This window comes from Electrophorus electricus, chromosome 14 (assembly GCF_041902795.1).
Source record: "Electrophorus electricus isolate QZ-2024a chromosome 14, ASM4190279v1, whole genome shotgun sequence".
In the NCBI taxonomy this organism is placed as follows: domain Eukaryota; kingdom Metazoa; phylum Chordata; class Actinopteri; order Gymnotiformes; family Gymnotidae; genus Electrophorus; species Electrophorus electricus.
The window spans coordinates 25,989,910-26,012,500 of NC_137510.1; the positions used below are offsets into that span (position 1 = coordinate 25,989,910).

Here is a 22,591-nt window from a genome sequence, read left to right on the forward strand (position 1 = left end):
TGCTGAACAGCGTGATTTCTTAGCAAAAACAGCATCTATCAGTATTGCAAATGAAGCTTGAGACTTACAATTTCTTTTCTGATGAAATAAAAAATAAAAAGCTGCAAGGTGAGATATACAAGTGCGACTAAAGCAGTGACATGGAATCACATACAGAACTACGTGTGGACGACCAAATGTAGATCATAAATGAGCGTAAGTAAAAGTAATAAGATTTAACCATGACTCATGTAACTCAATAACTATAACTAGTTACTAATCACCTCTAGTGAGTTGACGTTTGAGAGTACTGCTGTCATGTTTGGACCCGTCACTGCGACCTGAGAGCTGATATCTGAAGATCTGACATCTGAGATCTGAAGAGATCTGATATGGCAGTTATGATTACAGAGGTCAGATTGAAAGTACATTAATAATGCCTTGTTTTCCCCACGCACACACTGGGGGGAATACAAGAATACCACCATCTCGTCACATGGTGTTCTTTACAGATCTGTAGGAGACCGTGGGCTACTCATTTCCACAGGGAAGACGAGGTCTATTCAGACTTCACACAAAAGGTTTTAAAACAGCTAGACTCCAAAGACATTCAGTTTAACATATATTGGGCCTTAAACATACATGTACTGTTTATTTTTCTCATTTGTTCATCTCTTGTTGCTATTTTATGAATTTTGCTTGTGTAACAGACTTCTTTTAAACGATCATCTTGTTTAAAAACGTTTCGTATATTCTGCACCCTTGTCTCCTCTCTCAGCTCGTGTCAGGCCTTGGTGCAGTATGAGAAAAAACGTGCATGAAACGCTGTGACTTTACTGTAACGCGGAACACGCACCTTGGACAGGCGCACCATCGGTATGGATGAACAGGAGCAGAAAGTGCAGAAAAATGTAGGCTACGCAGTTTCAGAAACGACAGCCGGTCTGAGTCTTAAACGCCGCGCTGCTCACGTGACACGACCGAGCTCACGGAAACGGACCACCGCGCACGAGGAAGATGGCGACGTAACAACAGCGGTATTACCGTTAGCTAATGGTACAGCAGTCCGGGAAACATGCCGGTATAACCAGTCTAGTCGGTCTAGGACGTGCAAAATCATAACCAGAGGTTCTTGGCTGTCGTTAAATATGTAGTGCACCCAGTGTCATGGACAAAGAGAAATTTGCGGTGAGTATACTTCCACGTGAAGTGGCTCGTCGCGAGATACACCACGAACAGCCGATAATGTCGATAGAGGATGAACGTGCAGCACGTTGGCGAGCTTTCTGGGTTCAGCGCGTGTTAAAAAGCCCAGGGGCGAATGCTGAGATGACATTTGGGATCTCGCGGCATCTTGGTGCCAGAAGGCAGCATTTGGAACGTGTTTGTGGTGGCTCGTGCGTCAGGCCATTTTGTTGTTCGGTATCCAAGTCGGAAACCTTTTAAGAAATCCTTGTTGTCGTTTTTTTCCATTTCGTATGTACAGAATCCTGCTTCATGCCGTTCTCTGCCCTCGCCTTTTCATCCGATATTTTTTTCTCAACACAGTCCGGTCCTAGCTCTTGGCTGGACATGCATAACTTCATTGGTGACCTCGTGGCTTCTAGTGCGTCTGCCTCTGGTCAGCTGCTGAAATATCCTAACCAGCAGTCGCTGCGCTCTGCCTGGGAGACTATGGGCCCGGAGGCAGCGCTACCCAAAACCTCTCGCCAAGCTCCCACTGCTGCAGCTAGGGAGAGCCCGGGGAAAAACATGGCAAGGTTTGGTCTGCAGTCCGGAGAGAGCAGTGAGGAGTCTGCAGACTGTGACGACCAGCAAAGTGAGTGTATACGCCCCCTGCTGGAAAATGTAGAGTGTTGTATTGTGTATGTGCTGATGCTGGTAGCCCAGCATGTGAGTGCGAAGAATTCACCTTTGTTTTACTTTCCTAAGCAGTTCAGCCTCACACCTGCACCTGTCCAGGCTGCCCCTTGTCGTCCATGCCTGGAGCGCTCTCTCTGCAGAGTCTGAAACCCGGAGGGAGCTCCTCCTCCACCCAGGTTCCACCTGCGGCTGCCTCAGAGTCCGCGTCACCGGCCCAGGCCAAAGGTACCAGCGCGGTCCCCGTCAGCCTGGGCTTGTGTCTTGGGCTGGGCCTTTCCCTGGAGGAGGGCACCGGCGATCCCAGCAGCACGTCCAGCGCCGTGCCCGGTCGCCCCCGGCACCAGGACAAAGGTACCAGCACCCACAGCCCGACACAGGGCTCCGCCTCCAGCACCCAGGTGTGCCCGCACCCTGTCCCGGCCTTCCCCTGTCTCTGTTGCCACCGTGGCTTCCAGCCCTGCCCCCATCTCCTCCGCCCCCAGCAGGGCTCCGACTCCCACTTCGCCCACACCCACGCGCACCACCACTACCACCACCACCACTGCCCACTCGCCTCGTGCCTGTCGTGCGCGGCGCCAGCTCCGGGCCGCCACGGTGCCCACTCACCGTCCCACTTCCCGTGCCTGGCGTGCCAGCGCACCTTCCCGACGTGCGCGCAGCTGCTGCGTCACCAGCAGAGCCACGCCCAGCGGGAGGGCCTGCAGCCGCACGCGTGCATGCACTGCGCCGCGTCCTTCACCCGGCCCTCACAGCTCCTGCAACACCAGCGCGCGCAGCACGCCGCTCAGGCCGGCGGCTTCCTGTGCACCGAGTGCGGACGCGTCTTCGGCTCGCACAGCAACCTGCGCATCCACCTCAACGTGCACACGGGCGCGCGCCCCTACTCCTGCGCCGACTGTGGCAAGAGCTTCAGTCAGTCGGGCGCGCTGAAGATCCACCGGCGCATCCACACGGGCGAGCGGCCCTACGCGTGCGCCTACTGCGGCCGCGGCTTCCCGCACCTGGCGGGCGTGCGGGCACACCAGCGCACGCACACGGGCGAGAAGCCGTACCGCTGCGCGCAGTGCGGGAAATGCTTCACGCAGTCGGGCGCCCTCAAGATCCACATGCGCATGCACACGGGCGAGCGACCCTTCGTCTGCGGCCTGTGTGGCAAGGGCTTCTCCAACCGCTCGGGCGTACGCTTCCACCACCGCACCGTGCACGGCATCGTCACCAAGCCCAGCTCCGTGGGGCGGCCCAGCCTGGCCGGCGCCGGCGCCCAACGGGAACGGCCGGACCAAGCAGTGTCTGCACCCAGGGGAGGCCCCGCGAGCAGTGACCTGGAGGGGGACGAGGAGAGGAGGTCCCTGCCTTACACCTGCGAGGACTGCGGCCGGCGCTTTCGGGATGCTCCGTCAAGAAACAAGCACCAGGCACTGGAGCACTACTCGAGTGAGGAGGCGGGGCAGGAGGCGGGCCAGGAGGAGGGGCCAGCAGAACAGGACAAGGAGCACACTTAAACAGACTCTGGTCTTCTAAACATTCATTAAGACAATACCATAGCTCGTTTTAAACCATACAGTTTTGGCCAGACTTAAATCCAAATAAAGTAACTTGCAGGTGGTCTGAAATCCTCCTAATTTGGTAATCTTTGTCATTAATGACGAGTAATTTGGTTTTGATAAAGCATTTGCACGTTTTTATGCTTGTCTGTGTGGCCTTAACAAAGCGTGTTTTGAATAGCACTTTCAGAAACGACAACCTAGAAAGTAAGACAACTGCCACTGGAAGGATATTATTACAAATTCTTTTATGCAAAACATGCCAAATAAAGAAAAAATGATTATTCTTAAGTGGTAATAAGCCAACTTGATATCCATCATATTTGTCATTTCTTTTAGCATCGAATGAGCTCACAGTAATGGCACCTGCACAAATGTTTAATACAACTTTGACGAGTGGTCCCATTGCCCTAAATGTAATTACAGTTTCAAGGGTAATTTCTAAAGTGTAATGGATAGTGGGTAAGTCGCAAGAGTGGAGCCATACCATTAGATGGGGATTGTTAATGATGCCGCTCTTAGTAAGAGTCTGTAAGCGGACCTCGACTGCCTCCGTTAGCTTCTCATGTTCTTGGTAGATCTCCCCGAAACTGATGCTCGCTGGTGAAGCTTGTGTTGTTTATGGAGCTGTTGTAAGTGCTGGGAAGGTTTCTGGCTACAGGCGCTAATTTGAACCGCGTACTGAAGTTGTTCCTTGGGGTAACAGCCCTGTCGCCCTATTTCATTTCCTCAGACTGAGTTTGTAAATGAGAATCTGTTCTCACTTTCCCTGATAAAAGAAAACTTCTCATCCATTCTTGTTAAGAGTCATTTGCTAGTAAAAAAAAAAAAAAAAGACCTTCACCAAAGTAATCCCACTAAAGGAAATTCCCTGTTAATCGGTTGTCACTGGTTTATTACAAGTTCTTTTTAAAGATTGTTCTCTGACAGGGAGAAAGTTTTGTAGAAGCTGAAGTTTTTGTAAGAACAAGCTGTCAGGCCACTGTTTATGGTGTAAGATTGTTCCTATTTTCAGACGTTGCATAACTACGACGGCTGAGACCAAGCCTTCGTGACACATCACTGATTTATTTGGATCAAAATGGGAGGGTCTGTTCAAAACCTGAGTGGCGGTCTATATAATCCCATATCATATTATAAGTAGTGTTTTTTTCCTATGCAGATTTGCAGTGGTGTTCTGTTGTCACGCATATAAAAAAATAATAATAATAAAATTAAACAAACAAACAAACAAATAAATAAATATATATATGTACACACACACACACACATATATATATATAATATGCATACACGCACACACACACACACTGCACTGCTGCTGGTTTGCTTGTACTGTGGACTTGCAAAGTGCACTGGTGTGCATCAAAGACCACAAGCAGGCAGCCAACTCAGCTGCCTTTTCTTAGCAGTAAAACAAATCAGCAAGGCGATTAAATGCAGCCATGGATGACCTGTAATGACCGTAATGTTCTTTTAGTGGATTGATTTAGTTTCTGTAAATCCACACTTTGATGTCCTGCGTTTATCTCCTGAACTGTGCACCAGTAAGAGCTTTCCTCTGGGTTTTTCTGCTGTTATTTATCTTTGGACATGTAATAAATATATTTTCTGTGTGAATTACATACCTGGCTTATTTTTTGCCTTCAACTGATATTGACAGCATTCACCATCTCAGTCTGTTATTTCTCCCCCCACAGGCAGTGCAAAAAAAGGCTACATACCAGTCATAGACTGGCTGAAATATTAAATGTAGTACACCGTTTTTACTTTAGATTTTGAGATTTTAGGCTAAAATCGGTTGCAGTTATGTTATCGACTATTTTGCATATTTGGTTAATATGTTCTCATCTAAGAGGCTTAACTATACGCTGTGGTTATGAAGTCGTGTTTGCCGTTTTTCTAACAGTTCCTTGACTTTTAATGCCGCCTGTGGCAAGATTTCGTCAGAATCCCCTCGCGTTTTCACGAGGCCGTCCATACGAGGCCATCCTGCAGCGCGAAGGATGGCCTCATCATGTTCGTTGGCTCTGAGCGCTGAACCTCGGGGGCTTTGAGGGTCTCTCTCCCTCGGCAGTTTTATTCGCCCTGTGCTGCTTGTGTGCGCAAGCCAACGGTCTGGCTTGGCTGGTTTTAGATGTTCAACTATGCATGAAACAGCGACCCACTTTCTGGTCGAAAGCCATTTCAGACATATAGGCTACATTTCACGCCTGAAACTGCACAACACTAGTGGTCGGCACGGCGTCTCCGTTGCGCCTAAATGCGCGCAAGAACAGCAAGAAGAGCGTGCATCAGCAAGCCTGGTGGAGGAAATACCCGCGTCACGCGCGTTTGCTTTCTTTCATTTTGCTTTTATGTGCACTCACTTCAGAAGACTGACACGTCTCGACTTGTTGTTATAAACATTCAGACTTAATAAGCCTCTCCTACGTTTCTGGAAAGTAGGTAGGAAAAGGCCGTGTTCAAACAGGTGTGAATGAAAGATTCAAATCCGATTAAATCGAAATGTATAATCTATAAATATTAATGCGGGTTTTGGCTGACTATTCAATAATTAATTATGTTTTTCTTGACATCATCAAAGTTTATCAGGGATAACTGCGTCTACAAAAAGGGGTTTTGTCAGGTGGTGGGTTTAAAACCATTTGCACCCCCATCACGATGCAACCTTCAGGTGAACGTGCGCCCGGAGACAAGTGACGCAGTGAAGAGCGCGGGGATCTGGACGCCAAGTTTCACAGCAGAAATAAACAGATACAGCAGGGCCAATCGAAATTAGATACTAATTATTCACAAGCAAGCCACTGTAATTCTTACTGATCTTTGCAGGGTAATTTTCGCACCATAGTCCCAAAGCATGGGCAGGCTCCGCCTTCACCCGGATATATAGTCACGTTAACGTGAATGTGCGCATTTGATGTCCAAGCTTTGGCGCTCGAGACACTCAGAATGCGGGCTCGTGTCCTCTTCGTAACCGCGCTACTCGCCTTCCTGCAGTATGGCACTGGTAAATATCCGGACGGATCTATTTCAACTGGGCCTACATTTTCCAGTTCTTTCTCTTCATTTTCTCTTCATCTTTTGCTTTTTATCTGTTCAACATTTAACACATTACCTAATTTTCTCATTTTCTTTATAGACGTATATAAGGGTTTTGTAGATTAAGGGTTTTGTATGAGTTTGCTGAATATCAGAAATAAACCAATTACCTTTAGCTAAGGAAAACAAAAGTTGCTTTTTTCATGGGGGGCGTAGCTGGTATTAAACTGTAACTGAAATTAACTGAGTGTTCTCAAAAGATAAGAGTTTACTAGCAGTGTGTAATGGGTTAATATCTACATGTATTAAGACCAGTATGAGCAGTGAAAACACAGTTGATGTTTCTTTCGAAAAGAAGTCGACTGCCAGTGAAAACCCCGGTCATTTGTTTTTGTTTCGCACAAGTCATTGTGTACCAAACATTCTTAAAGCAGGTTGTGAAACCTGTTGCGACGGGTTTTTCCAGCAATATCCACGAGCGCCTTCCGTTTCTTTTAGGCACTGTTCATTGATGTTATGTATCCATATAAGCAGTGTCCTTTTTGTGCCATTTTTGTCTATTTGTTTATACGAAGTATTACAGATTTATTCAAACAATTATCATGTAGAGTGCTGATCATTAAGCTCCACTTCGGCTTTGTCATGTATGTCTGAAGAGTTGAAAAACCTACTGCTCACCTTAACGACAACAGTAGAGACCGATAAAGGTTCTTTAAAATGGACTTTTCTCAAGCTCCATTTGAATTGTTTACATGGTACTTATAAGAAAATATATGGATGTGTGTGTTTCGTAGCTTCTCTCATCGTGAAAGGGCCGACAGAGCCGGTCTTGGAGGGTGGTGAGGCGACTCTGGAGTGTGTCGACACAGAGTCCAAGTTCAACATCAGCACGCTGCAATTTGAAAAGTTCTCTAAGGTGAGGTGATTATACAGTGGCTACGAAGCGCTTCCATCAAACCGCCCTACATTTCCCCAGAAACGGCAAAGAAAAGCACAGTGGAGGAACTAAAACCTTCCCCCCCCCCTCTCCTCTCCTCTCTTCCCTTCTGGAACTGACAGTGTTCGAGGTGGATGTACAGACAGCCTGTGTGCTGCACCGCCCAGAGGGGTGATTACTGTAGAGTGTGGTGGTCCATCACCTCCTGGAGTCATCTGATTACGTAGCATACAGGCTGAGGCTTGTGTTCAGGGCTTTGCTGTCTAGTCTTAAAAGGACAGGCATCTGAGGCAGAAAGGGAGATTGAGCAGGCGGAGTTTGGGTTTGGGCAGAAAACCAGTTCCACTGAAGGCCAGGCAGTTCATTTAGCACCTCGCGGAGATCAGTCCTGGGAGGAATCGCGGCACCTACTACCACGCACAAATGGGCCGTCTGGCAACACAAAACCCTCCAATGTTCTCTGTTTCTGTAGACGGACATTTGGGAAAGGGTTTCAGAGACATTTCCTCATTCTCGGTATTTATTATTCTCGGTATTTAAATTAATAGTTAAGCACTGAGTGTCCAAAACCGTGCTGTTCCTCCATTTAATCAGGCGCGCTGCTATTTAATAGGACCTCTAGTTGTGTTTAATATGGTTTATCCATATGGTTATGGATAACATATATTTGGGAATGAAAGTTGTCTCCTTTACCCTGCAGCACATGCAGAGATGGTACCGGCTGGACATGGACCAGTACAGCTACCTTTACCGTCGCTGTTTCTTCTACGGGGTAGAGTTTACGAGAGAAAACGGGCGCCTGCTCCTCAAGCTCCCCAGGGTCCAAACGTGGATGGCGGGACCGTTCCGCTGCATCTCTGACAATGCAACTGACCCGGATAACTCCTCCCTGCCTTTCACCATTCCTGTTCACTGTGAGTCCGCTGGAGTTTGGGTGATGTCAAACCACGGCACGATTTGGTGAAAATACCACTAATATTATACGCAGTATTATAACTCTTACCAGGCATAATAAACTTATCTTCAAGAAATGAATCAGGGACCTGAGGCGCTTGCTATTATATAAAACTTAGAAAGCAATAAAAAAAATCTTTCTATATGAATCATGCTGCCGCATTGGGAACTGTATCGGGAAACTCATAATTACAGGACGCTACAAGCCTCATGTCTCTGCATGTTTATAGAGATCAAGTGACATCAGAGAGCTGCTGAAATCAGACGTTAGCCTGTTACAAAAGGTGCAGGTCCCCAGATTCAGTAATCCTTGAAAATCAAGATGAATATTATAGCATTTTGAAACAATGAGTGTATCTATTATGGGCTGAGAGAGTTGAAGCGATGGAAAACTCATTGTTCTCCAAAAGTGACAGCAGTGAGCATGATATCGAGTGGTGTTTTTCAGTGGGTCTTTGAGTCGATAATGGCAGCTTATCGGAAAACTGGAGAATGGTAGAGACTGGTGGGGACTTATGGAAAGGGTCGGTGCCCACAGACAGGAGAATATGACCCATTACACACATTGTGTCATTACAGTGGGTGAAGACTTGATAGACCGTAATCATTACTATTGATTAGTTTCAGAGTTGGTTTGCACAGCAGTAAGGTCAGGGGTTTTGGACAAAAGGCTGATGAGGAGGTTTTAATCGAGCATAAGCACTTTAAAATCGTCAGTGCTAAATAACTTCCCATGAAGTTCTTCTGTTCCCCTGGCACAGTTACCTCCAGAGTGAAGTTCTTTCTCATTTTTTTCAAACTGTTGCCAATTGATAGGTGTTATCAATACCCCACTTGCTCTCTAATTCTGTCCTGTGGCCTAATGGCTTCTAGTCTTGGCGAGAGGGTGGACACGTCCTTCCTCCAGGACTCGTGGAGCCGTCCGCTTCACACCTGCTGCCTGGTTCACCCTTTTTCCATGCTGCCATCGTTTCCAGCCCCACCTTTGACTAACCGTCAGCGTCTGTGTTCACCTTTCTCAGACATGCGCGAGCTGTCGGTGTACAGGAGTGGGGTGGGCACCCTCTCTCGCTACTACTCCTTGCAGGACCTGCGTGTGTCACTAGGGGACAACGTAGAGCTGAACTGTTGCACTTCTGCCTCCGAGACTCCTGAGTACTTCTGGGCCAAAGAGGTAAGAGTTACTCCACGTCCAGGGAAATCAGAGTAAGATCTTTAAGAGCTTGTCCTGGGAATTAATAATGATTTGTATGGTGTGACTACAATAGTCATACACGAGGAAAGAATGGCTTCTGAGCTGTAGCTTATAACGCAAGCCGTTGTTTTTGACACACGGATGATTGTAACTTGACCAACTGTAACTTGAGACGCAAGATGTGAAATGTGCCATAAAATCTATTGGCAGCAACTGGAACGTGAAGAACATTGTATCCAAAGGTCATGAGAATGGTCCACCACCATGCATTTCACAGTAAAAGCATGACACCTTTCACAGTAAAAGTCTTAAAAATATGACTTGCAATAATTGCTCAATATGCAAAGAAAATAACACAAGGGCACCTCACTTTCAACATATTTAGAGCATTTAGCTGACACTTTTACCCAAAGCAACTTATAATTATGAGTGAATACAACTTGACAATTGAGGGTTAAGGGTCTTGCTCAGGGAGCTGACAGTGGCAACTTGGCACTGGTGGCGCTTGAACCAGCAACCTTCTGATTATAAATCAAGTGCTTTAACCACTGAGCTGATTTACTCAAACGCTTTAGAAAGACCAATAGAAAATAGGCAATCCATGGCTGCCTGTTATAGCTAGAATAATCCATCATTAGAACAAACGTGTATGGTACAGGGACCTTCTTACCAATTTCTAGCAGAAATTGGGGTAAATGTAAAATAAATGCGCCTTGCACACAGTGTGGTAGCATACGGAAACGTGAGAGAGAGAGAGAGAGTGAGAGTGAAATAGATGTTTGAGACCCACCTAAGATTGTTTTTTTTTACGTGAGCAGTGTGTTAAACTGCAATGACGGTCTTCACCAACACTCCGTAATGGATGGCTGTTTTTCTTCCCCAACGTTCCCGGGAGGGACACGGAGTTTTTCTGTGTAACAGGCATGGCCACTGCATTTAGTTTTCACTTCCCTGGAAGAGAAAGAAAAGCAGGAAGTCATTGTTTGGAGCCAGCGGATTAGCATTCAGAAGTTAGCGCTCCATTTGGTTACAGTCGAAAATTGACTGGGCTGTTTTGGCAAGCGACACAGGTGCCCGTCGTGCCAAAATAATTTGTGTGATTATGATGGGCTGTCCCCCCTTACTGGAAAAAGCTCCATTCTCTCTACATGGTATTCTATGACTTTTTGGTCCTTTGGCTGCCTGTCTTCTTCATTATTCTTCCTTTTCAGCAGTGCACTCTCAGATAAAACTCTGCTGATGCCACTGTCAGGGTTAATTATCCTGCTCATCTTTGCCTCACTGGGAGACTTTAGTTCTGCTGTCAGCTTTGAGCCCGAACACTTTTGGCTAAGATCACTTTGTCTCTCACAGGGCACGTGTGAGCAACAGCTCTCGGTCACAAGCTTTCTTTCTAATTACGCTACCCTCTCTCCTGTCTTCCTGTCATCACCTCATTCCTCTCACTGTGGTTCTTTTTTTCCTCCTGTCTTTGGTGGACTCTCTCTCTCTCTCTCTCTCTCTCTGCAGGGAGAGGACTGGATTGTTCCGAGCAGTACGCTGAGGCTGGAACAAGTGAGGGATATGAACAGTGGGAAATACACATGCACGGCTCAGCACCCCACTGTCAGATCCCTCGTCAAGACACACACCATCAGCATCACTGTGCTGCCAGGTCGGTGTTGCCTGCAGGGGGCGCCAGAGTGCTGGGGGGGGGGGATTCCTGGAGTTGTGGTTTACACCTTGCGAGTCTAGTGGTATACAAGAATATTTAAGGTGTAGGTATATGAATTTTTTAACACAGAACAATTGATGGTTTTGTGTATATTTGCGAGTAGATGTGGAGGGGGTGTAAAGTTATTACTTTGTTGTTATTATTATTTAACGTGTGGATACGCAGGTGTGGCTTGATACTGAGCTACAGAATTACAGTGACAAAATAAGAGGGCGGGAAGGGATGAGTTTAACAAAATAGAAGAGAAAACCAAAATGCCCAGGAGTAAAATAAAGATGGAGGAAAGAAAAATTAGTTTGGCAACTAATCACAGGAAGTGTGTGTTGTGTGCACGCGGTACAGAAGATGCTGCGTGGTACGAGTCCACGACTGCTCGCATCACTCTGATGACATCGGCGGCAGGCGTGGCTCTCTTTGTCGTCATCCTATCCATAACGGTCTTCCTCTGTCGTCGGGCCAAACAGAGGACGAGCAAAGGACCCATGTAAGTAGCACACACCTGAGTGTGCTTATAGTAGAATTCATATACCTAGACTCCCTTTGCTCAGAAGCTCACCTGTGTTTTTGCTCGAAGTGAACCTTTTATCCGCAGCCATTCATGAAGGCTTTGGCTGGAAAATTCACTGTTACAAATGAGATCACTACCCGTTTTCTTGATCATTACTGAGAGGCCATTTGGCGTGGCCCAGATCCAAAGGTCATGGTCTAAAGGGACCATTGCTGCTGTAGCTCACATGATCTGAGGTTCTACGGTGATCGGGCTCCATGGTTCCCCATGGCTGTATTACCACGAGGCCCAAATGAAGACCAGGACCGAGAGCAAGCTGCTCCTGGATGTCCCACCCACCGTGCCGTCCCAGACAGATGGGTCCATCTGTGACTCTCGCAGCCGTTTCCTTCCCTCGTAACACTGCATCTTTTTGTCTCCTCCAGCGATGACCACTCCCAGAAGAAACCCATCTACAAGAACAGTGTGGAGTCCCTGCCGTCCACGACTGGAGACAAAGACCCTCTGGTGTAACGAGAGGCGGGGGGGTGGGGGTGAGGGAGATTTAAGGAGCAAAGGAGGAAGAACCACCCAGATCTGTTAAGCGACGGCCGCTCTCGCTGGGGTGAAGATAGACTGAATATTAAACTGCAGAAAGCGTGAAAGGTGTGTAGGAGAAAAGGTATTGGGCTGATTGTTTTAATGTTGTGGTTCCATCAGCAGCTCGGGCAGCCGTGCTTTTCGGCAAAAGGTGTGCAATTTTCTCTATATTGATTTCATAATCCAGCAGAATTAAGATTCATGTTTATTGTCTAAATCACGAGGAGGTGGTGGCAGGGCACTGTGGCTCGTCAGTATGCTGTTGTGAGCTTTAAATGGCTGATGTTTCTAAGTAAACTCTTATCCTGTTCTTCTAGCCATGGATTATAAACAAGTTTCTTTCCCTGGCAAACACATTAGCATCTATTCTTGTAAGACAATCATTCTGGCCTGTGAGGTTTGAGATCTCTTAGCCTGATACATATATTTGAGCTGAATTGTTTGATCCCATGTAATAGCTATTTTACTTGCAAGCACCTTAACTGAATTGACATTCAGACCCAACCAAGGACTACGGAAGCACTTTAAATCTTTTGCACTAAGTTTCATACTTCTGTGTACTTTTTAAAAAATTTAAACGCATTAAACTGCTTTTAAAGATAAGTGTTGTTGCAGATTTAATTTAGATACAGACACATACACAGATTTGTAACATGGCCGTGACAAAAATTGACAATGTACTGTAAATTGAATGTCTACCCATGCATCACAGAGACTCCATTACAGCCTGATGGGAGATAGACTAAATACCTCAGAGACACCTGCCACTGCCTTCAGCGACACGATTCAGTCCTCTAAAACAAACTCTTAGGTGGGTCTGGAGAATTGATGTTATGTTCTGAGTTGACTAAAGTGGGGGGGGGGGGGGCTACCACGTCACAAGACAATTGTCAAAGTTTATATGAGATACTGCCAGACCATATTTTGCATTGCCCTAAAGAACTCCCAGATAATTTTTTTTAAGTTACCTCTTTAAGAGTACAGCACTTCGGCAAGAACTCAACACGCTACTAAAACCTCTAAAGAGTTCAAACTACTACAGAAGTTCAGATTCAGAATTTCAGATAGATGTAGTTTGCGGGACACACGTAATTCCACCAATAATTCCTGCTCACACTGCTCATATAATGTGTTAGGTTGGGTGGTGTAGCCCCTCACCTACACCACTTGATTAAATCAATGCAGAATGATGGTATAATATGGATTCCACTTCAAAATATGTATCCTGGCAAAAAATTCAAAAATGTGCTTTATTATCCAAAATCTCTATCTAGAGGGCTTAGGGCAGACTGCGCTTGTAGCAAATTGCTGGAACAGGCTTATTATCCAAAAAGGCGCTTCAGGGCTTCAACCTCGCGCATTATTCCGCTACCTTATATTACTCACCTGGATGGACCGTGCGGAGTTCATCCATCGCTAACAACTTCATCTCGTATTTTACCCTCCGTGGCGTTATCTCCAGCGGAGCGCGACAGTTCATTAAAGCCCATGCTATCATAACTGCTCATTTCATTACTACTGTCTGCGCCATTTATGAGCGCCTTTATGTGGTTTTATTGCCTGTGTGCGGTTGACCGGAGGCTGCCGTTAATAACGCGCAAGCCGCAGCTTTTTAACAATGACACTCCATTACCGAGCCACGCGCCACGGAGCACAACGGAGACAATATTATCAGGCAGATTATTCAAGTTCTCCTTCAGCCAGCGTTTACGCGCGTAGTTCTTATCGGTAGGTTCTGCAGGGGAGCGCACAACGCGCTACACTTTGGAGGTCCTTTGCGTAAAGTGAGACGCTGCGCCTCTGAGCGTAAAGTTGGCGGGGCAGAGTTCATCTGGAGACTGGGATCATTCAGAAGTGTTTCAGCTTCTTTGTTTTAGTGGAGAGTAAAGCAGTGAAGATGCGTCACGAAAATAATAGTCTAAATGATACAGTTTCAGTAGAAAAGACGTTGCTTCTGTAATATCATATAACACTTTTCCCCACAGTCCTACCATTGTGGGACACTTTCCCAGCTGGCAACTGCCATTAAAACGTCAAAATGTTTAAGGGTTTCACGGTTTCTTATTTTAATGGCGTACATATCACTGTGGATAGACGATTTTATTTGCCAAATCTTTGAAATACCTACATCCACATAGAGGTAGCGCGTATTGCGTCATCGGAGAGAAACCCACGCCCCCTCGTGGGTGCGGAGACATTTCGCCAAGTTGAAAGGAAGCTATTTGCTTTTACTCCAACGTAACATTTCAGCACCAGGCTATTCCAGATATGTAGAGACAATATGACTGGACTCACTCACATATTTGTCTCACATATTTGAACTTGTACCATGTGGGGTTTCATAAATTAAATGAATGCTAAGCTTACACTAATAGAGAATAATGCGCAGAATGAAATAGGACTAATGCTTGAATTAATAAAATAATTACTGTATGTCCAGACATGAAACTAGAAATAAAAGGAATTGAAGACATGTGTACGAGACGGTCAAACAGAGATGACGGCTGAGATGGAAAAACACAAAAGCAGAAGTGGCACAAGGCGAGAGAAACTATAAGTTTGTCTGTTGCAAAGTTATGCTTTAGATCTCACTCGCACTGCGTTGTGAAGTGACATCTCCAGAGCTCTGCATTAATAAAAGGCCACAGGGTAACGCACTGGTTCCTGTCTCTTCTTTCCTGCATCAACGGACACAACCATTACCTGAATCCCCAGGCTGGCTAAGATAGCTGGTCAGTATTGTTATTTAGGTTGTGTTAAAAGGTTTAAGTCTACAGCCTACTGTTAGGCCGCATATGTTCAATAATACGGAACATGCCAACTATCAGTTGGCTATTCTCCATGTGCTCTTTCCAGAAAGCTTTACGAAAAGTGACTGATGGGTGAGGTCAAGCCATTCATTTAGTCATGAGCCATCCAAACAGTACATTTAGTCATAAGACATGAATCTGCAACCATGAAGATCAAATACTTTAGCTAGCTAGCGAGCTAACACAGAGCAAACTAACGTACTTACACTCTAGATATCTTAACTAGCTGACTAGATAAACTGACGTATCTGGGGAATCGGATACCTTTTAAACTAGTTCTCAGACAGAGCTTAATTTGAACTTTCCGACTTATCTGACACAAAATGTCTGCTGCACTCAGACATGGATACTGTCAGGATCCCACAAGTCCCCGTGGTTTTGGTGCCCTCCTGTCTGTTAGATTTGAACAAACTATAACGTCTTTTTGGTTCGGTTTTCCGTCTTTAAATAACGTGAAACCTTAAAATCAGAGTTTTTAAATATGATTTGTCGCGCAACCCACCACGGAACAACCTTCATCCACGCAACAACTTTGCATATTTGCAATTTTAATTTAAACCCAATAACGTTTGCAATGTAAATAAATGGGAAGTGCAGTTGTTTTCCCCACGGCGCGAGCGTGGCCTCATTGCGCTCTGTCTCCGTTGCAAAGACACCGCGCGCGCCGTGCCCGGGGACGCTCCACGCGCAGTGGCACCGCCGCACTTTGCCCGTGTCCTCTCCGGCACAAACTCGCGTCGTTAAATGGACTGTTGTTAACCTTCCTTGTCAGGTGGTGTCGCTACATACAAGCTTTGACGTTCGCTTTGAACGGGTTTCTACGACCGCTTGGGTGCACGCGATAAACAGCGATAAATTAGGAAAGGATTGGGTTTTATAGCCGCGCCGACTACACTGCGGATTCTATCACACATCTACCAGAGTTGTTTGCTGGGTTTCAGTTAATCTAGTACATGTTGTCCAGATTATTTTTATAGCCAATAAATTCGGTTCTTTACTTGTTTCACTAGCAACGTCCGATAACCTATTCATGCAAACACGCTTCCGGATTCAGCAGTACTCAATATAAGCAATCACAGCTAAGGCTAATTTTAATGTATCTTAAATATTAGACTGTAGGTTGTGCTAAAATGTCAAAATACGATATGTGAACTAAGTGAGTTTAATGATTTTGCACTCTTATCTATCTAGTCTAAGAATGTCCGTTCATGAAGTTGACCTAAGGCTGCAGTGTATTTAATGATTGCAGTGAATCACATTTATTGTGCATTGATTTCAATTATTTTAAAAAGGGTTGCTTTAAACAATCACTTTTCCCTTTAAATTGTTTTCCCAAAACCCCTCCCGCAAACGCGGACGCGTAAAATCTTCAAACGGTGCACGCGTAAAGGCCATTGGCGGAGGCGCGGGCTGCTCACGCCCCTGGCAGTAGTGAGGACTGTTAGTGCTCAGACGTCCCCGCCGAAACAGCACCTTACTGTGGGCTTTCGTGCAGTCTGGCGACGCGGCTGCGTGTCTGCTGGGCGTTAGTATGTAACACACCACCGTTCCAACCAGCGCTGGGCTGCGAGAGAAACTTCCCTGACTCGCGCTACGATCGCTGTCCACCCCGAAGAGGAATTAATCCCGGTGAAAGCGGAATACGAGCCATGATGGCATCGCCATCCGCTTGGACGTGCCGCGTAAGCTTCTGCGCTGTACTCGCGCTCTGCTTCCTGTGCACAGGTGAGAGCACGCTTTGTCATTCTGTGTTTGGCTTTTTGCGACTTTTTAAGGGCAACTTGTCGTTAACGTTTCCTGCCGTGCACCTGAGAGAGGAGAGAGTGCCATCACTCGGTATTCCCGCCGCTGAAGGTAGGAACGTCTGAACGGCGAGGTTCAGCGTGGCAGGGCTCGTTTACTCACGTGCGCCGCGCTGGTGCCACTCCTCGTGCCTTCGCTCCTCCGCACTTTTGATGAAAACGGATTGGCTTAAGATGTCAAACGTGGCGGTAACTGCGGCACACGTTTCTGATCGCGGTTCCGATCGCAGAACCCCCGCAGCGAGGAAGTGAGAACGGTTCCTTGCAAATGTGAACCTCTTTGCCGAGAAACTGCTACTTTTTGTTTCGCTTGACCCCACGCATGTTAATGTCACTGTTTTCATTTGTGTTTATATGATTATGTTTATTATGCTAGTTTAAAACAAACTCGTTCCTTGGATGAGAAAGCAGGTATGACCACTGAGCGAGTTCGAGTACGTTATAATGATTTTAATAAACATTTTACTTAAACATTCTTTTTCCCCGACAGAATATATGTGCATCCATTTTGTCTTGCATGCGTACGGTCATGCGCTATTCTGGCTACTAGTTCTGATCAATAACGTTCCCGGAGAGCCTCGCGTAAAGGTCGTGGATGCTCTCCGTCTACCCAACTCGCCTCTCCCGCTCCTTTGTCGCACTCCGGGCGCGCTCGCCTTTCATGCGAGACATACGGCTGTTGATTGCACCTGTACGTTGCCCAGTTCATCCTGTTCTCGCACCTCCTGCTGTGTGGTGTTCCCTCGCGGGTCCCCCCCTTCGGTGCTCTCGGCGCGGAGGTCTGCTGTCCCGTGCTATTCCCAACAGGGCCGCATATTTCGTGCTTGCCATCCCGTGATAAGTCCATCGGAAGTGATTTGGATTACAGTAACATTCGCAGATCTGGCTTTGTTTCTTTACCCGAGCATTAGCTCTAGACCGGAGATTTTTCGGTTGAGACGTTACTGTCTTTACGTTACTGTCATAAAGGTTTAGCCAATAGACTCCTTTGTTCCTCATTGGTAACAATGGAAGCAACATCAAAAACACGAAATCTCTTGTATACAATTGCTTTACGTTTTATTAGTTTTTGTTTCCATTATTTTGTAGTTTTTTCAATTTTATTTCATATGACTTTTATTTCAGGTAGTATTTGTAATTTGCAATATGGGCCGTAATCGTGATCCTCTCATTTTTCTCGCTCTCATGCTGGGTTGATGTATGGGGTTGAAATATAATTTGCCACGTTTTAATAAATGGAGCTCAGTAGGTCATATGGTATCCCACGGTCTACCCTGCAGTTCAGCTCCCAGCATGTGTTTGTTATGCGTGATGAGCCGTGTGTGTGTGTGTGTGTGTGTGTGTGTGTGTGTGTGTGTGTGTGTGTACAGTACTCAGAGGCTAGAGTTGGGGTCCCTCATTGGGTTGGAGCTGCTGGTGGTGGAGGCGGTTTTGTGATCATAGTCATTAATCTCTTTGGTGACAGGGTGGAGGGAGGGAGAGAGGGGGAGAGAGAGAAGCAGAAGCAGGTCTGATCACACCTTGTCGTTGTGTAAATCAGATGGGACTTTGGATAGCAGATTTACATGTCTCCATTTCTGCCTCTGGAGAGCTGCAGGGAAAAGTCTCATGTCTAGGAGAGGTGATGACAGGGGTACGCGTCTCCTTACAGAAGAAGAACGGTAGGAATGGAAGTGGGGCATGGAGATGGAGAATCAGGTGGGGTGTCCACATACAGAGGCGGGGCATGCAAGAAATGGAATAATGGCTGGATAAGTAATGAAGCTGGAAGAGCCTGCTTGATCGCAAACAGATGGGGGGATGCTGAAGGGCTGGAGGAGAGAAAGACCCAGGACAGAAGGGAGGTGTGTGTGTGTGTGTGTGTGTGTGTGTGTGTGTGTGTGTGTGTGTGTGTGTGTGTGTGTGTGTGTGTGTGTGTGTGACAGAGAGTGTGTGTGTGTGTGAGACAGAGAGTGTGTGTGTGTGTGAGACAGAGAGTGTGTGTGTGTGTGAGACAGAGAGTGTGTGTGTGTGTGAGACAGAGAGTGTGTGTGTGTGTGTGTGTGTGTGTGAGACAGAGAGTGTGTGAGAGACAGAGAGTGTGTGTGTGTGTGTGGCTGTGTGTGGCTGTGTGTGTGTGTGTGTGTGGCTGTGTGTGTGTGTGTGGCTGTGTGTGTGTGTGTGTGTGTGGCTGTGTGTGTGTGTGTGTGTGTGGCTGTGTGTGTGTGTGTGTGTGTGTGTGTGGCTGTGTGTGTGTGTGTGTGTGTGGCTGTGTGTGTGTGTGTGGCTGTGTGTGTGTGTGTGTGTGTGGCTGTGTGTGTGTGTGTGTGTGAGACTGTGTGTGTGTGTGAGTGTGTTTTGTTCATCTGGAGTGTTTTAAGCACTGACAGCCAGTTCCTCATTTCAGAGGGCTTAGCACTGGTGTGTCCCCTCAGGCCTGGGCGAGCAGAAACATGTTGGTACTGCCATCTGAGACCAACTTCTCTGTCTGTGTCTCTCACCCACACACTCACCCACACGCGCATACCCGCACGTACACACACACACACACACACACACCCCCCCAAAGTGAGAACAGAATCTTGGCTCCAGCACTGTGCCTGCCATGACTGGAGCTCTCATTGGTCTTGTACATGTAATCATCTCAGTTTTGTTTATTTGGTGGAGAGCATTGAGTCGTTCACTCAGATCTGTTCACCATTTGGCCACAGTCTGTCAGCTACTGTGGAGAGCAGTTGCCTGCAAACCACAAAAGGGAGGAAAAACTGGAAAAAGAGGATTCAAAAATGGGTATACTGATCCCCCTGCACACAGACCGAAAGATAAGAGTGCACCAGTGATTTGGAGGCTGGAGGAGATCCCTGAAGTTTGTTTTCCTTTTTCTATGAGGAAAAATAGAAAAAAAATGTAGCTTACGGAGCTTACAGGAGCTGTTTGGACTCAACCTCATCAGCTCGTGGGGGGCTAGAGGTGGGAGCCGTAGGTCCAGGAGCCCGTTTATACCCGCCGGTATGTGGTACTGAAAAATCGTAATTCGACTCGACACATTGTTGTGTAACGCCTTTAACATAAGCCAAGCTTTATCCTTTGATCTCAACCCATGGGAGCGTAATTCTCCCGGTAAAATAAAGATGTTGACATTTAATTAAAATAAGTGAAACCTCCTTGTCCCGCTGCATTCAAAGTGGCAGGCAAGAGAAATCCTCCAGCATGAGCGGGATCTGAGAGTCTTTGGCTAGATTAACTTCTCGGCTTTGCGCGGATACAGGCCGTCCTGATGGGAGCCGCCAAGTTCGCGCGAACCGCTGGCCCAGTGGTTCAGGGAGGTTTCATTGATATTTCATTGATATTTCATTGTCTCAGAGTTGCGGTGTGAAACATCAGTGCGAACACCAACAGGAACAAACAGAAGTGCAGGGAGTTGTAGTCAGACTAACAGAAAGGATGTGATGTCCGGTCTGGACGCCGCGAGCCTGTTTCTTTGCCTTTAAGCCTTCCAATGACTTTTCTTTAAGCAGATCAAGAAAGTAAAAAAGACACGCAGAGTAAGGAACAGGGCGAGAGAGAGAGACTCTTTGATTTCTGTTCTTGCATTAGTAATGCGGCTTTTTGGTGATACTTCACTGCAATTATCCGTCAGGCGGTTGATTCAGACGCTTCTTTAACACTCGTGCGCATCTCCTGCTGTTGTCCCGTAATTGGACCTTGATGTCAGTTCTTTTGTGCTTATGCATATGAGTATTAAACTCGATTCTTCAGAGGTTTTTTGTTTTTTTTTTTGCACTTCTAAATGTAGTTATTTACTTCCCTTTTAGAGTTTCTGTTCAAATTTGGAAGTTCTGTGTTAAGTAGTGTCAATGTTTAGAGATGTATAATAGCAAAATTTTATATCGAATGTAAGCGGTGATACCAGAAGCATGTGTGGAAGATTTGGGTGCAACTTAAACGGACTCACCGAGGTGACCACATAAATATTTTCCTGTCATAGTCATTTTGAGACCTTTTCATGCAGTGCTGCAGTAACATCGAAATGCATTATTGAAATAGCTATTTGTGCCTTCTTCTGTAGGATTTTCCAACTCCTCTTTTAGCTCAATTCGTCCTCCACTTCATGCCAAGCGCGAGATCCACTAGGTTCTTGCTTTCGGCTGTCTGAAGGGGACCTCCCTCGTGCAGTACACCTCTTGTTCTCTTCCTATTCCTCTTTATGTCAACAGGTCGTTTGTTCCGCAGTGCCTTCCTCTAACATCTCCATTTTGTCTTAGCAGGACCATAGCGGGCACCGTTAATGTCCGTCTCTCAGGGGCACGAGCCTGACTCTGCGAACCTTAAGAATGCTTTAAGGACCTACTCGGGTCATTCCACAACGCGTTCACAGCGGAAAAGCCCAGACGTACACAAGTAAAGAACTTTTTTTTTTCTTTTTTCTTTTGTTTTATTGGATCTCGAAGCAAACCTTTTATCTCGTGGATCTCATTGTGTGATACAACTAAAGCTGAGACTGTACGACAAAGAGAGTTTTATGAGCCAGAGAAAAGGCAGAAAAATGAGAAGTGTGGGAGTGTGTGAGAGAGGAGAAACTGTGTGGAGGGGGAGAAGCCTTTGAATTAAGAGTCCACCACTGCTGAGGGCCCTGAACAGCAGAGGTGGACATTCCCAGTCCTGTTTCCATGACCGTCCACAAGCTCCCAGACCTCATTTCACTTGCACGCACACACAGACACTTGTATTAAAAACCCTTATGGGGTGAACGTAAAAGCCCAAAGCTTAGTCTGAATTATCTGATCTTAATCATAATCTTTTACTCTTTCACATAAAACTGCATTTTGTCTTAATGCGATTTTTATAGGCAGCCAAAATGTCTCTGCAATGTTGTTTAGTCCCCACAAATACAGCAGAACTAGGTACGCACACGCAGGCAGGCAGGCATGCACGAGACCTCCGGCCCCCCTCACTGACCAGGGGTCAGGTACAGCGGGTTGGTCCTGAGCTGGCATTATTTCGGCGGGGTCGATCGAGGGATGAAACTGAGACGGGGACACATGGCTCCTCGAGAGGCGGGATAACATCTCCCCTTCTCGCACGCGCAGAGCGGACAGCCTGGGATATGGGGAAGGAGGAGATGCACTGGGGGTGGGGAGGAATTCATAAATTCATTTAGAATTTATTTTCCACATCCCTGTAACTCATTTTGCCAGCCCGAGTGATGTGTGGGTGGAACTTTATGCTAGTGTTACATGGCTGAGCACTAGAGAGAGAGAGAGAGAGAGAGAGAGAGAGAGAGAGAGAGAACGAGAACGATCCCATCCATGGCACACGTGGGCGAGGTCATGGTGCCCGGCCGGACACACCCTGCTGAGCGGAGAGGAGAGGAGAGGGGAGGGGAGGGGAGGAGAGAAGAGGAGAGGAGAAACAGAAACTAACACAGCAGAAGGAGGAGAGAGAGAGATGATGAGAAACACAATGCCAGCAAGACAAATGGCGTTGGAGAGCAGAGGAGGCACCGTGTAGGTGAGAGCAGAAAACAAGAAAACAGCAGACACATGGCAGGAGATGCAGAGAGCAGATGATCAATGAGCTGGCCGGCTGGGTGGTTTGTTTATTTATTTCTGAAGCCACCCACCCTGCACTGAGCCTGTCACAGTGAGTGGTGGGTCATGGATGAGACACACGCTTGTTTGTGTA

At 46.7% G+C, this 22,591-nt stretch overlaps 3 protein-coding genes across 4 annotated transcripts in view; all 3 read left to right on the forward strand.

Annotated features, from left to right (window-relative positions):
* The first annotated feature begins 513 nt into the window (after positions 1 to 513).
* si:ch211-79k12.2 (uncharacterized) lies at positions 514 to 3,697 on the forward strand. 2 transcript variants are annotated; one of them, XM_027007266.3, is made up of 3 exons: positions 514 to 1,167; positions 1,528 to 1,798; positions 1,912 to 3,697. In XM_027007266.3, exons 1-3 carry the CDS (start codon positions 1,147 to 1,149, stop codon positions 3,342 to 3,344), a joined length of 1,725 nt encoding a protein of 574 aa, XP_026863067.2. In that variant the 5' UTR covers positions 514 to 1,146; the 3' UTR covers positions 3,345 to 3,697. The 2 variants fall into 2 exon arrangements, with proteins under 2 accessions (XP_026863067.2, XP_026863068.2); XM_027007267.3 differs by having other exon boundaries at positions 517 to 1,167; positions 1,915 to 3,697.
* A 2,540-nt stretch (positions 3,698 to 6,237) lies between these two features.
* On the forward strand, positions 6,238 to 12,918 carry si:ch211-79k12.1 (uncharacterized). Its single transcript, XM_027007317.3, has 7 exons — positions 6,238 to 6,396; positions 7,223 to 7,344; positions 8,066 to 8,279; positions 9,342 to 9,493; positions 11,024 to 11,168; positions 11,571 to 11,712; positions 12,162 to 12,918. The coding sequence occupies exons 1-7, from the start codon at positions 6,294 to 6,296 to the stop codon at positions 12,247 to 12,249; spliced, it is 966 nt and encodes a 321-aa protein (XP_026863118.2). The 5' UTR covers positions 6,238 to 6,293; the 3' UTR covers positions 12,250 to 12,918.
* Positions 12,919 to 16,511: 3,593 nt separating this feature from the next.
* cadm4 (cell adhesion molecule 4) overlaps positions 16,512 to 22,591 on the forward strand; it is an 83,961-nt gene continuing 77,881 nt past the window's right edge. The window contains exon 1 of the mRNA XM_035530837.2: positions 16,512 to 16,850. Coding sequence (XP_035386730.1) covers positions 16,775 to 16,850 — 76 coding nt within the window. The 5' untranslated portion in view covers positions 16,512 to 16,774. The remainder of the gene's footprint in view (positions 16,851 to 22,591) is intronic.

What these genes read in the sequence shown, in the direction of transcription:
- si:ch211-79k12.2 (XM_027007266.3), top strand. Translation starts at nt 1,147, where the DNA reads ATGGACAAAGAGAAATTTGCG. An exon ending in TGGACAAAGAGAAATTTGCG is followed by an intron (nt 1,168 to 1,527) that starts GTGAGTATACTT and finishes TTCTCAACACAG; the next exon opens with TCCGGTCCTAGCTCTTGGCT. An exon ending in AGACTGTGACGACCAGCAAA is followed by an intron (nt 1,799 to 1,911) that starts GTGAGTGTATAC and finishes TACTTTCCTAAG; the next exon opens with CAGTTCAGCCTCACACCTGC.
- si:ch211-79k12.1 (XM_027007317.3), top strand. Translation starts at nt 6,294, where the DNA reads ATGTGCGCATTTGATGTCCAAGCTTTGGCGCTCGAGACACTCAGAATG. An exon ending in AGTACTTCTGGGCCAAAGAG is followed by an intron (nt 9,494 to 11,023) that starts GTAAGAGTTACT and finishes CTCTCTCTGCAG; the next exon opens with GGAGAGGACTGGATTGTTCC. An exon ending in CAGCATCACTGTGCTGCCAG is followed by an intron (nt 11,169 to 11,570) that starts GTCGGTGTTGCC and finishes CACGCGGTACAG; the next exon opens with AAGATGCTGCGTGGTACGAG.